Source organism: Xiphophorus maculatus, chromosome 3, assembly GCF_002775205.1.
Source record: "Xiphophorus maculatus strain JP 163 A chromosome 3, X_maculatus-5.0-male, whole genome shotgun sequence".
Classification (NCBI taxonomy): Eukaryota; Metazoa; Chordata; class Actinopteri; order Cyprinodontiformes; family Poeciliidae; genus Xiphophorus; species Xiphophorus maculatus.
The window spans coordinates 15,085,343-15,100,227 of record NC_036445.1 but is presented as its reverse complement, the minus strand read 5'-3'; the positions used below and the strand labels follow the sequence as shown (position 1 = coordinate 15,100,227).

At 37.8% G+C, this 14,885-nt stretch overlaps 2 protein-coding genes across 2 annotated transcripts; one reads left to right on the top strand and one right to left on the bottom strand.

Moving 5' to 3' along the window:
- Positions 1-1,952: 1,952 nt before the first annotated feature.
- On the bottom strand, positions 1,953-4,438 carry fkbp14 (FK506 binding protein 14). Its single transcript, XM_005804675.2, has 4 exons — positions 4,141-4,438; positions 3,774-3,925; positions 2,468-2,595; positions 1,953-2,382 (listed from the first exon to the last, which is right to left on the bottom strand). Exons 1-4 carry the CDS (start codon positions 4,335-4,337, stop codon positions 2,224-2,226), a joined length of 636 nt encoding a protein of 211 aa, XP_005804732.1. The 5' UTR covers positions 4,338-4,438; the 3' UTR covers positions 1,953-2,223.
- Positions 4,439-5,766: 1,328 nt separating this feature from the next.
- plekha8 (pleckstrin homology domain containing A8) lies at positions 5,767-13,924 on the top strand. Its single transcript, XM_005804633.2, has 13 exons — positions 5,767-5,937; positions 6,349-6,465; positions 6,549-6,704; positions 7,556-7,677; positions 7,912-8,070; positions 8,195-8,235; positions 8,468-8,586; positions 8,954-9,284; positions 9,884-9,969; positions 10,925-10,983; positions 11,264-11,465; positions 11,585-11,646; positions 12,658-13,924. The coding sequence occupies exons 1-13, from the start codon at positions 5,898-5,900 to the stop codon at positions 12,853-12,855; spliced, it is 1,692 nt and encodes a 563-aa protein (XP_005804690.1). The 5' UTR covers positions 5,767-5,897; the 3' UTR covers positions 12,856-13,924.
- The last annotated feature ends 961 nt before the right edge of the window (positions 13,925-14,885 follow it).

Below are 14,885 nucleotides of genomic sequence, written 5' to 3'. Positions count from 1 at the left end.
AAAGGCACCTCTCTATCTGAACTCTGAGGCTGTTGAGTGTTGCTCATGCATGTCAGCTGTCATCTGGGTTTTTTTTTAGATATGCAGTATTGCAAAAACAATGATACAATCATTTCCTCATATCTTTATACTTAACTTAATGTATTGAAAGAACCAGCCTACATGAAAATAGGGAAGTCGTTATTTTTGTAAATGCAGAAGTTAGGATTTTTTTGCTTAAGAAATAAGTTGATAGCTGAACCACCATTGTGGCTTTAAAATAGATTGCTCCCTTTTTCTCCTCCATTGCATCATCCCCCAACTCCTGAAGTTGGTTTATGTTTGCAAAATCAGATTTCTTATTCAGCTGTATTCAGCTAATGATCAGCCAAAGCTTTCCATGTTTAAAATAATTTAAAAAAGGAAAAGAGGACGACTGGAGCGAAGCTGTTAGCAGTACCGTGCTTCAATGGTTCCTTTGATCCGAGAAACAAACAGTCTGCTTCTTGTTGCTGATTTGACTAGTCCCCTGACTGAGCCTCGAGCCGTAAGTCACATTTAGTTCACATGTTAAACAGCCTCTGCTTAGTGGCCATGTTATTTACACTCTGCAGTTGCTTTGGAGCTACAGCAAGAGCTGCCGCAAGCTTGGGGTCAGGAGCAAGCCTGTGAACCACTTTGTTAATGATATGCCATTCAATACATAATTTGAAGGCAATAGATAGAAAGGCATTTCAATAAATTAGAATTTCATCAAAAAGTGCATTCGGTAATTCAGTTCTTTACATTAAACTCAGGTATTACATAGATCCATTACATATACAGCGATGCATTTTATATTTTCATTCAATTTGTTGATTGTCTTACAGCTAATGAAAGCCCAAAAATTCTGTTTCTTGAAAATTCTATCACATTAAAAGCAATTTCAAGATTTCCTTTTAAACAGAAAAGTTAACCCACTGAAAGTCTGTCCATGTACTCTACAGTCTAATGCACTCAATACATGATCAAATGATCAAATTTTGCATGAATTTCCACCTCAGTGCAGCAAGATATGGAGGCGGTCAGCACTGCAGCAAGTCAAAAACAATAATCAGAGCCAGGAAGAGTGTCTTTGCGCTGTCAATCGTGCTAGTGTATGTGCTGCTAAATACATTACAAGTGGAAAACAACGTACCGTTACAGGAAAACTGCTTATGCACTGTCATCGATGGAACTAGGCTGAGGGTTCATGGCAGGTCCTGTTGTTGTGTTGGTTGTAGCGTAGCAGAGAGCAAGGTGAAAGGGTGAAAGTAAGACGGTCCTCCAGGTTTTGATTTGCTGTTCCTGATCAAGCGGTGTATTTATTGAGAGGACAACAGGTGGATGGGGAGAAGACAGAGGAGCCACATTTTTTCAAAGATTATCTACAGTACTTCATATTATACTGCCATCACATATGGGTAGTTCTAACAAATATATAAATGTTGCATACCTCTGTTTTAATAAACCTCAAGCAGCTTGGATCCTGTGCATTTCCACTATATCTCCAGACTCTGGTGCATCAGTCAGTAAATGTTGAAAGTCTTTATTTTGCAAGCGGTTCAAATATGCATTTTGTGTTTTAAAAGTTTAAATTGAAATGTATCAAAGTAGTACATGAGGAAATATAATCTATAACATGGAGATTGAAACCGAATCAAATTTCAACTCCCATTACTCCAACATGCATAATATATGGTTCCGATAACAAGTGATGCTTTACGTGACTTTACTCTCAATTTGAAGAAAAAATATATAGGTCAGTCAGCTACTGTGGGGGATTGTGCATTTTTTACAGTTGGGGAGGATTTAAAGAGATGAAAGCGTTTGTAAGCATAAAAGGCAAGAGTGCCCTCTAGTGGTAAATATGCACAGAAGCGACCAGTTATCCTGCATCATTACAGACTGGGACAAGTTACTAAAATAAATCATTGAAAAAAGTAGTTTATTTCATCAAAAATGGTTTAATCATCTTAAAGCAACAAGAACTATGACATTTATATGTGTGTCCAAGGGAAATAAGTTATGAAATGTGCAAATGAATATAAAACTTCTAGGTCAAAATAAAAAAAAAAACATAAAACAAAACATCAGACAATATTGGTCAAATGTAGGTTTAAAATTATGAAAGTCTTTGTTTAAAACATCAATTTATATACGTTTCAAAGATGATCTACAAAAAAAAAAAAAAAAAAAAACTAATTTAAAAGTTGAATCCGTCATTCAGAGTTCATCGTGTATGGAGGTGAATTCCCTAACTGATATAAAACCGTCTTTGTCCTCATCCTCATTTTTGAAGATGTCATCAACCATCACTTCATGATGTGTGTCATTGGGCGAGTAACCATGTTTCTCAAATTCCTTCTTCAAGAAATGCTTCACCTGAAAATATGAAAAGAAATTAGAAGATAGTTTCTAATAACGTCGTTTGGTCTTGACACAGAAAGGGACAGTCAGAAAGACACACCTCCTGTCTGGAGAGTTTCCAGTCGTCGTTAAGATCCATGTCCCGGAAAGAGTCGTGGGACCTGGGACCATTTTGGATCTCCATGAGCTCAATGTCAAATATCAAGGTGCTGCTTGGAGGAATTTTACCTGTAAACAAACAAGGTTTTTGCTCAGGCAAAAACATCTACTCCTTCAGTTTTTCATGTATTGTAACATTACAGCCAAACACCTCCATGTGTTTTATTGTAATTTGATGTGACACACAAACACCAAGTAGAGAATGATTGTCAAACCGTAAGAACCATTATACATTATCTTATGTCTCTAAAACCTCTGTAAACAGACGTTTTCAAGTCTTGACAGAATCTTAATCGAAATTAGGTTTGGATTTGAACTGGGCCATTTTAGCACATTAATAGGCTTTGATCTAAGCCAGGGGTGGGCAATCCTGGTCTTCGAGGGCCGGTGTCCTGCAACTCTTTGACGTCTCTCTGGTCCAACACACTTGAATCCAACAGCTGAATCGCCTCCTCAGTGCAGTCAAGTACTCCAGAGTCCTGCTAATGATCTCATTATTTGACTCAGGCGTGCTGAAGTGGAGATACATCTAAAAGTTGCAGGAGACCGGCCCTCCAGGCCTGGAGTTGCCCACCCCTGATCTAAGCCATTCTCTTGTAGCACCGGATGAACTGATGTTCTACTGAAGAACTTGAACATCTGTCCCAGTCTCAGGTCTTTTGCAGCCTCTAACAGATTTTCTTTGAGCAAATCCCTGTATTTAACTCCATCCTTCTTCCCATCAAGCACTTTGAATTGCCTTGTTGCTGAAAATATGCTATATAAATGAAACTACCTTACCTTCTGACCAGCTACTCTACAACTACTGAAGAAAAGCATGATGATGCTACCACCTTGGGAGTGGTGTGTTCAGAGTGTTAATGTACTATTAGTTTTCTGCCAAACATAGTGTTTTACATGTAAACCAAAAATATAATATGGATCCTCCAATGCCTTTCTCTCTACAATAGCTTTCTTAGTGCCTAGTAAGTGTACAGCTTGGTTGTTTGCCTGTTTAGATTGACAGGTGTCTTGTTAGGTTTGCAGCTGTGCCATACTCTGTTTCAGGGGATACATGATTAGATAGTACTGCATGAGATGTAAAAAGTTTCAGATATTGTTTTATAACCTAACCCTTGGTCTCCATGCTGTTTGTTCACCAATGTTCTCTAATAAACCCTCTGAGGCCCTTATAGAAAAGCAGGAACTATACTGAGATTAGGTTACGCAGAGATGATTTATTAGCTAAGTGACTGAATCTGTAATACCTTGACCTTCCTTTCCGTATCCCAGTGATGGAGGGACAGTCAGCTTCCTGCGCTCTCCAGCACACATATTCTGCAGACCCTTGTCCCAACCTTTAAGCACCTCTCGGATCCCAAGAGTGAACCAGACTGGATTTCTGTCCCCATGTTTGCGGCTGCCAGGGATCAAATGATCAACAAGAGTTTAAAGTCAAGAACACAGAAATTTGATAACAGCTGAATAAATCTCTGCGTTTTGAATAGATTGTGGCTTATTATTTCTATAAATCTGTACATTTAAACAGTTAATCAGATTTCACAAATCTGAGTAATTTCATCTGAACTAAGTGTAGTAATACAGAAAGAAATACCGAATGTTGACGTCTTTTACCTGGAATGGAACATAGTGCCATTGCTCTCCAGGAATCCCTCGTAATGAACAAGAAGCATGTCTCCATACTTTGATTTTCGGTGACACTGAAAAGGTTTGTGCATCACCTCAATTTTCACATCGGCTTCTGGAAGTTTTCCACCAGTGACAAAAACAAACAGTGATGGCAATAAGGAACAAAAAGTAAACAGCATCATGTTTGAAGACAATTGTTAAAACTTTCGCAAAATATACACAAATTAAAAAGTTTAACTGCTAAAATCCCTTACGTGGCAGACAAACTTCTGCAGAAGGGTGCGCATCATTTGTCAGCTGGCGAGGCAATTGCTCCTCTGGGTGGGTATGGTTGGTACACCATTGAAACGTTGCATGAGTTGGAGTAAGGACGGTGCAAATTCACCCCTAAAAATATACTTTTGAGGTTAGTTCACAGAGGAGAGTCTGTATTTAACTTGATTTCATAGATCACAATCTAAACATTTTAAATTGGATTTACATGTACATTAAGTCCACTCTCATTTATTCTTTCTATTAAGTAAAGCATTTGAAAACATAAGAAATATAATTTATCAGTCATCTTGCACATGTATTGTGCCTTTATGCAGTGACAGTTTCTTTTACGTGGGGTATAAAATGCCCAAGGTGGCATGAGAAAGAAAGCATGTGCACCGGATAAAAAATTAAAAAAAGAGTTGTACCCTGAACACATTTTCAATTGCTTTTGTTCATATGAAGTCTTCAAGAAGTTGGCTTCCCCAGTTTCCCTGAGAGTAGTGAGATTAGATCACATAGTTTCTGCCCTGCCTTTTTTCTGGCAGAATCACCCAGGATATTCATGCAACAACCGCCACTTACCATAGACTATTTAGCTGATCAGTCTTTTTAAATTTCTCTCATTTTCTTTGAATACATTTACTGTATTTTTCGACTGAATTCCCAATAAAGCTGCTGTAATTTTACAAATATAACTATTTTATTTGGAACACCTGTTCCAATTTCTTGTGAATTAGTGTCAGGCTTTTAGGGATAGACATGGAGAAGACAATTTGCTGATAATTTTACTGAGAATGAAGTTTTAAATTGCATGTGACATTTTAAAAGTCAAGGATTGGATGTTTTGGTTAGCATGGTCATCATCGATTTATCCCTCAAAGAAATATATTCAACAAAATAATCAAAGAAAATATACATTTCTAAAACTGACTTATATGGTGTTCTTATTTTAGGCTATAGAAGACTCCTTGGTTTGTACAGTACGTAATCTAGCTAGAGGTATCAATAGTTGTTCAGGTGCCGGAAAAAAAATGTTAGCAGGTGGCTTTTGGTCATTTTCATGCTATTGCACACGTTAACGCCTCCTTCGCCGCCAAGTTATCACTTCTACCCGAGTTATTCACCGGCTGACTGTTACGCAACGTAGCCACAGTTAACTGTCAGCCCCCTTTCACCACTATTGGTTGAAAATGTATAGCCCCGCCCATTAGTAATTTTCTCTGTTTCCATTGGTCATGTTGAACGCCAATCTCTACTCCAATCTCTCTTGACGTAGGCAGAAGCAATAATGGCAGCGTCTTTCATGATTGGCTAGACTTTTATTCACGAAGGCCTTTACGTACTATTGTTGACGTAGTTTAAATGGAAACCCAAGGACGTCGCTCCGCAATTCACATTCTGGGCCCAATGGAGTCGCTGCGATCAGCTGTGCCACACATCTTGTGATAAACAAGTAATGAACGCTAAAAAGACGTAATTAAACAATGGAAGGTATGCTGTATAAGTGGACCAATTACATCAGCGGTGAGTTCACGATATAACTACGACATGTTTTTAAACTTGGAGCTTGTTTGAGGGCAGCTAGCGGCACGAAACGTCAGAAGCTCACTTGAATTGAGTTTCAGATCGACAAGCTAACGTTAGCTACACTCATCGTTTAAATTTCGGACTTTATTAGTCGGTGTTAAAATGATTATTGTTAGTACCTTGAGCTGTTCACCGAGTGTTTCTTTGTTTTATACACATTTAAATAGTAACAAAGCAAGTTGGACTACTTTCCACTCAATCTGTCTTTCTAATCTGATTTGCCAACTGATTAGTTGTTGCTAACTCAACGTAAATAACTCCAAGCAAATTGATCAAGCTCTGTAGCATTTTGTTACGCTTACATTAAAATGACACGAATAAAACAGGAACTGTTGTGTCTGTTTTTAGGCTGGCAGCCTCGCTGGTTTGTTCTTGACGGAGGAACTTTGTCCTACTACGATTCTCAAGAAGATGCGTGGAAAGGCTGCAAGGGCAGCATTAAGATTTCAGTTTGTGAAATCCAAGGTCAACGAAGCTTACTTTTCCACTGTACATTGCAGCTGTTGATTTAGTTGTAGTGCTGAATTTTGTTTTCGATGATGTTTCAGTTCATTCCTCCGACTCCACACGTCTTGACCTGATCATACCAGGAGAGCAGTACTTTTACCTGAGAGCCATCAACGCAGCGGAGAGGCAGAAATGGCTGGTGGCTCTGGGCACAGCCAAAGCCTGCCTCACTGACAACAGAACCAAGAGGGAAAAAGGTGTGGAAGCACAAAGAGATACAAGATATAATAAATGGGGTGTAATATTTGGGTGTTTTTAAAGTTTTCTACAAGACGGTGCAGAAGTCTTAATGTTTGCCATCCTTTTTTTTTTTGTTTGAATCACAAATCTGCATGATTCAATTTGGCCACAAAAGTGTTTTCCATAGAGCTAAGCATAGGCTGATATGTGGTTATGTTGTTGTAAACCCCTAGTAAAGCTACTATGGTTGCTTTAATTTGAAACACAAATGAAAGTTATTGCTACTGCTCCAAAAATGATCTAAAACATTGAGTAATATTCAATATTACCATATTATTGCCTATAATATGGTAATGTCAAAAATGAGCTAAATGTAGCTGTAGTTTTCAAGTAGACATGCTTATTGCACCTAAAACTATAATTACTGAATGCATAGAGAGTTGATATTAGTTGGTGTTGCTAGTCTTGCAGTCAGGTGCTTATCATGTATGCAGGTTGTGGCTTGTTAGGTGTCATTTTAAAACAACCATGTCTTATTAGGAGGGATAGATGGATTGTCTTTAATTTCCGCAGAATGATTATGTTTTTCATGACCAGAAGCATTTTTAAAAATCCAAATCTGTTTGTCGTAAAAGCAAGGGATTTTAAGGATCCTTTCTAAAGCTTCCTGGGAGTCTTTGCTTCATGGAAGCAAAAAAAGTATAAAGAAAATCATTCCTTTAACTCATAACAGATTGTGAAGATTTCTTGTTTGTATTTCACTGTGACAGATAAACAGAATTCATACATGCTGAGAAACTCATACGTGAAAACTCTCTTTTGAAGCACTTTTTCTTTCTTCTATTTCTATTTTTTTGCATTGCAACAGAGCTTCAGGAGAACACGGAGGCATTAAAAACAAAGATGTCAGAGCTTAGATTGTACTGTGACCTTCTTCTGCAGCAAGTCAACAAAATCAAGGAGAATGATGAGCTGGGAGAAACAGTGGAGGTAACGTTTGGTTGAGCCGATGAAATTAGAGAAGCTGTTGGTTTGTGTGAAACGGCCGTAGCGCACGCGTCAGTTGCAATTAATCAAACCTATGTGCTCTCTCACTCACTTATCAAGGAAACAAGAAGTACATGTTATCACAAGTACTTCTGTGTGTATATTTTGCGTCACCAAACAGTGCTGCGATATCAGTGCTGGCTTTGTGCTAACGTGTTTATTTGTCTGTTGTTTCAGACTGGTATAGACACTGGAACCATGGTGAAGTCGACATGCACCACATTCCTTAAAACTCTGGAGGAGTGCATGCAGATAGCGAACCGTACTTTTACTACAGATTTAGGAACGCACAGTCCGCCAGGAACTCCTCCAGTTGCGGCGATTAAACCCCAGAAGGTACGTTTCCCTTTTAGACTCTCCAGTTTACCAGTTCAGCCTGATACTGGTATAATAATAATAATCCTGTCCTGTTTTCAAGACCTGAAGTTATTTTAAACTCTGTACTTTGTTTTCCCAACAGATTAAACATGCCAATCATTTAAATCTAAACCTTGGAGAAAAGTAGGTTTTTTTGTGTTTGTTTTGTTACTTTTATGTAATATTTCTCTCTTTTTCTTGTCTAATGGGTCACATTAGATCGATAAAAGATGGTCTAAATCTGATATTTACGTTTTAGGTTGCTTACTAACAAGCAAATTTCATTTCTAGTTCCTGCTAACTAAGATGATTTTGCAAAAAAAAAAAAAAAGTTTTCAGGTGTTTTCTAAATAACGTATTTTGTTGTGCATTCTAGGTGGAAAGATTTGATCGACGCCTCAGGAGAAATAAGTACACATGGCAGCCAGAGCCTCGACTCCAGAGCCGAAGGACCAGATGAGCCAGACAGAGGAGATCATCAACCTCCCCCATCAGGTCAGTCAGGTTTCCTATCTACTTTACACCCTCAGGGGTGTCCTGATATGAAAATCTTCTTTGCATTCCGCAGATGTTTCCTTTTAACACACAGGATCTTTGTATGTTAATACGTGAAAGATTATTGGAAACACTTTTTTTTCCCAGGCTATTTTAAGAATTATCCTAGAAATTCTTAAAATTTCCAGGCAAAGCTATGACAAGAAAAGCTTTGTAATAATTAAGATCTAGGTAAAATGTGAAATTAAGTCACATCTCAGTTAGCTGTACAAGTATCCACTGTTGTCACGATACATTAAAATGTTAAAAGTAATGAACTTCTTCCAATAACATACAATATCCATGTATTCTGTTTTGTGTGATGCAGACTTTGAGTCATCAGTCATTCATAGCAAGCAAGTCCTCCCTGCTGCACACATTACCCAGAAGGCCGCTGAGCTTGAACACTACAACCAACCAGCAGGAGGAGATACTGAGAAAACATGCGATCAAGAGAAACATGATCAAGAACTGTGCAAAGGGGACCAAAGTGAAAAGCATGACAGCAAAAGAGGAGAAAAGGGCGGCGTCGCGCTCGAGTGCCAGCAGGAAATCATTTTTGACCAAGAAGAGAACCAAGATCAATTCAAGACCCCGAGCGATTCGTCGGAGTCGGACACAGAGCAGGTGGACACTTTCTTCAACACAATGAGTCACAGGTATGAAAACGTCGCTCAGGAAAGTCCAGTCTCTCAGGAGTCTCAGGGTGCAGCGTGAGCGTACTGAGGGATCGCCTCTCTCGTTCCTGTTCCACAGTATTAGAACCAAACAACTTAAGTTATTTAGCTGCTGAACTTACTCTGCATCGGTTAATTCATCTGCACATAGTTTCTTTTAATATGTTTAAATTAGGTAGTATTAATCTTTTTAAAATTAACTAAATAAAATTGTAATTAAGTATTTTATTATTGCAGTCTCTCTTTGTCACATGATAGAGAGGCTGTCATCTCATTTCTTGGTTTGTAAGAGTTTATTTTGCTCTCTGAAAATACGTAACATATTCTGCTCTCTGTTAATCACCAGTGTGCTAGTGTGTTTGTTATCTCTTCTGTCAATAAAAAAGAGATCTAAATATGTTTATCTGAAGCTAAGTCGTCCTCAGGTTTTGCCAGACTTTATTCCGTGTCGTGTTTCTTTGTGGATGTTTGTACCTTCTTTACTTTTTCTGTCCTGAGTTGAGTAAATAAAATAGAAACAACTTGCATTTAATATATTGTCCTCTTTGAATCTGTCTTATTTTTTTATTTTTATTTTTTAGATTTAGTGATATGAGACTGGATGACGACAATGGTATTCCTTCACAAGAGTTTTTGGACTCATGCTATGCAATAGTGCCTGTATTAGGTAGGATGGTCACTTACAGTTGCTACTCTTATTGCTCTTCCTCCTGCTCCTTTTTGACATTATACCCATCTGCCTTTTCGGTCACTTTAATAAGAAAATACTTCTTGTCCCATTCTGCTCTTGTTATGTGTGCATGCCACTTGTCTCAGATTCATTTTCTGCTTCCATGCCCTGCATTTATTTCGGCTGTAATCAAACTTGAGTTAGGATGTCTTTATTTGTTGCCACATGTGACAGTTTACTATAATTTTGGAAACATGCAGCAATTAATATGTCTGTATCCAAATAAACACATGTGCTTGTCTGCTTGGCAACAAAGCAGAAGGCAAACTCAAGCTTTTAAATTCAATTTTTATTCTGAATCATCCTCGAAATTAAGTGGGAGAAGTTCTGTGCACAGATGTTTTAAAGTGGTTAACAAGACAGGAAAGGCTGTAAGGATGGAGTCTGGTCCATTTACCATCATTTTAATAAATCTATGTGCTGAGTGAGCCTCATAACACAACAATATATCTTTGTTCTCACAGTGTAGGGAGACCTTATTCATATCAATCAAACTCCACTTGAGTCTGAATGTAATTATTTATTGCAAGCAGCCACCTTAGTTGTCACTACAATCTTTATGCTCTTTGTTTATTTGGAGATGAGAAAAAAGTAAGAAGACTGTGTAGTAAAAATGATCTTAAGTAAAACATTATCTTTAGAAAAAAGTCAGAATTCTCATATTTTAAAAGTCAGAATTCTCCCCATTATCCTTGCTACATTTAGCAAGGATAACAATAATTAGGGTGGAAAGTAACAGTCATCAAGTATGTAATATGATAAACTTCTACCTCCTTCATTTTAAACTTGCAATCAGTTTTATTCTTTTTAATTAACTCATACTAACTCAATGCACCATAAAAGTGAAACTTCAGAAGCAACAGTGATGCTATTCTGGACTCTCTCTTCTCAGACAAACTGGGCTCCACCGTTTTTGCACCAGTTAAAATGGATTTTGTTGGAAACATCAAGGTAAGTTAAGTATTTAATGAAAAATGTTGTTTTACACTGACTTACCATGGTTTAGATTTTGCTGTTTAAATTTTGGTGTAAATGTCGACTGGATCTTTATGTGCATTTAAATATTGTGACGGTATAATTCAGTAAATAAATGAGTGATCTGGAAAAAAAAAATCATTTTAATGTTTAATAAATGTACTGTTTCTTCACTTTTTAACAAGTCATTGGGATTATAATATACTGGATTCATTTCAGATGAAAGGCCCCATAACTTTTTCACTGGTCTCTGCAGAAAATTCAGCAGAAGCTGATGTCTGACCCTGACGGCTTCCCCACCTTGCAGTCTATTGTTTTGCACGAAGTGCAGACAAGCGTTGCCCAGGTTCGTAACTCTGCGACCGAAGCTCTGCTGTGGCTCAGACGAGGCCTCAAGTTCCTCAAGGAGTTTCTGTCGGAGATCAATGCAGGAGAAAAAGACATCCAGGCAGCACTGAGTGAGTGGTTCTATTATTTAAGGACATACATTTTCAAAATATATAGAACTGCATCTGTGTTTGCTGTTGGTTTCATGGTGTTCTTTAATTTTTCATATATTTTTTTTTATTTCGCCCAGACAATGCTTATGGGAAAACTCTAAGGCAGTACCATGGATGGGTGGTGCGAGGTGTTTTTGCTGTAAGTGTTTCTTACACACGGGTTTCCTAAGCTGAAAAAGTATCAAGTATTTAGGTTTCTGGATCAGCGATGCTAAGAAAGTAGAGAGTAGAAAGTGTTTATGTTCTTTTTTTTTTTTTTTTTTACTTTTTGCTCCATTCTATTATCTGAAAGTTCCACGTCTGTACATTATTCATAGTAATGTCTGTTCATTGTCCATCATCTACCCATCTGTTTTCCCATTATCCATTTATCCTTTCATTTTTTTTATGATTTATTTGGCTGTCCATCCCTCTGTCAAATTTATCCATCTGTCCATTATTTGTCTCTGTCAGTCCCTCAATTTTTATCCTCTGTCTGTTCATTACCCATCTCTTTATCCATCTGTCTTTCATCCTTCTTCTTGTTGTCATGGAAAAAATTACTTTTACAAGAGTTTAGATAAGAATAAGGAGGACATTTATTAAGACCTTGTAAGGTGAAAATAGACATGCAGAGACAAAGGAGCCTGTCAGGTTTTCTCTAGCTGACAGTGGATTCTGGCTGCATTTTTATAGGTTCTACTCAGTAGCTCTTGTGACAACATGACCATATGTCCATCTACCTATTTTCCACACATACATCCATGTGTCTGTCCATCCATTCATCACTGTCTGTCCATCTGTCAATTTGCCCATCCTTCTCTTTGTTTACTCCTTGACTACCATTCATCCTGCTTTCTTGTCCACCCATCTTTCCATTATCAGCAATTTATCCATTTGTTGGTAAGATGCCTCCATCCATGATTGATCTGTCCATCAATCCATCTCTCTATTATTCTTCTGTCCATTATTAACTAGTTTTCCATCCATCCATCAATCTGTCTGTTCTTCCCTGCAAAATTGTTTAGAAGGAACTGCAAACTAGGAAGAGTTTTTTTTTTGTGCAGTAAAATGTCCTGAAACTCTGTGCACACATCAACACTCACCCCGTTTCAGAAAGGTTCCCTGTCTTGAAGCGTGACACCTAAGCCACTACTTTTTTCCTCGACAGCTGGCTCTACGAGCCGCCCCGACCTATCAGAGTTTCACCGCCGCCTTGGTGTCGAGAGAGGGGGATGAGCAGAGGAGTGACTTTACCAGCAGCATGCACAGGGATCTGGAAGTGTACCTCCCGGCCATGGAGAAGCAGCTGACCATTCTGGATGAACTTTATGAAGAATACAGCCTGGAGTCTGATGAGGTGGTGTGAAACCTGAAGGACAGAGTATCAGACGTCCAGGGGCAACGGAGCCTCGCTGATGTTCACAGCAGCGACCGACTGCTGAAAGGAAGGTTGCCAGACTGTGCTGTTAGCATGCGTCATGGCGACCGGGGGTCATTCGGTGGTTTGTGAAGTTCACCGCAGTACAGTTTGAAGAGATTATTTAAGCCAACAAAGGGCTTTTACAAGCAAAAAGTAACAACTGAAGAAATTGATACTCCTGGTCTGTTTTAAGACACCAGTGACACTGAAAAAAAGGTTTTCAGTTATACAGACTCCAGCCATATTTGTACAAGGTGCCATTTGTTCCTGATTTTTATTTTTCTATTTTTGTGTTGTGGCATTTTACCATTAGCCGGATTTTAAGGTGTATAACTCCACTGTATTTATTTTTCAAAAACGTCCCTGGAAGCTGTCTGTTAGTACCCTTTAATGTCATAAAAGTTTTATGTGGCTTCATGAAATGAAGACATGCCAAGTAATAGCACAAAGCACTTATGGCAAAATAAACAGTCGTAGTGTCACAGCAACCATTATATGTCTCCAGTATTTGATAGTGCTTTACAGAACTGACTCAATTGCATCATGCTATCTTTATTTTTCGCTGTTTTTTACACTGGCTGTGAACATATTTTGTGTAATTTTACTAATTAAATTATTACCCTAAAACAACAATTTTATTATGCATTAGTTTTATTTTACATCTCATTTTGAGCCACAGTGTTAAGAGTTTAAAGGGACCAAACAGGAGAAGCATAAGCCTCTGCTGCCTATTCAGTGACATAACACAAGTATGAAATGTTAGTGAATGTTGGTAAACTTCTGTTTATGCTGAAACAGGCCTATGCATTCAGTGCATTTGAAATATTTATGGTGTAATAAATCCGATTTGACATGTCTCTGAATTGTGTACATTCTCTGGATGAATATTGGATCCATGGTGCATGTTTAATGAGGGCATGTTTGATATATTAAAGCAACACCGGTGCCATATTGGACTGAAGACGAGCCAAATGCTTGGATTTTGTCAAATAAATTAAGACAGTTATTAAAGTGACCGTGTTTTTTTGTTTTTTTTTGGCTTTGTGTCTACTGAAATTTATCAGTAATTAAAATTTTTCTTTTCTCTCTCACCTCGTTTTAGATGCGTGCATTACTTTGTGATGTCAGTTCTCATGCATTTGTTCAAATGCTGACTAATGATAGGAGTGTAGTTTGACTCTGGGTTTAAGGTTTGCCTCAGGTTGAGTCATGTTAAAACAGAAACTAGAGCCAAATTTTTGAGCTTTAGTGAGACAATGTGGCGGGTTGGTTTCTGAAGTAAATACTGTAAAATTCATACTTTCTTTGTAGAAGTTGTGCATATTTTTCAGTTGCACATAATTGTCACTAGTAATGGGCTGTTGTAATATTACTTAGTTATGTACTGTTCTAGTATTACAATCCCAAAGATTTTTCCATGAGCAAATTTAGGACTTTTCTTTTTTTTTTTACCTAATAAATGATTGAAGAGCTTTAATTCTGCAGCAACTTTCTTTAAAAATATGATTAGAAGTCGATTCACGTTTTATCCACTTCTATGCATATGTAAGGGATTTAAGGGATGAAATTATTTCATTTCCATTTGGGATCAATAAAGTATATTCAAATTTGAATTTGAAAGGTCTGACCCTCCACCAAACGTCACAGTAAACTTGAGGTGCTCTGACACACATTCTGAGTTTGACACCAGACCAATTTCGAGTGTTTATTATCAAAAAGCTCACTTTGGTCACTGGTTTTTGAATGTCCTGTAGATCCTTTAAGTTACTCTCAAAATATTGCACACATGTACTGTTGGATGAACTCCACTTGTTTTTCTATGGTAGGAAAGAAACAACCAACCATTTGGCTTGTATATTGAATCTCTGGTGGAAACTCACGACCTCAAAATGCCATTTATGTTGCATTTTTCTCGCTAACAAGGATATTTTTCTACCTTTCTTGGCTTCTGCCTCACTATTCACTGAGGGAAAGAT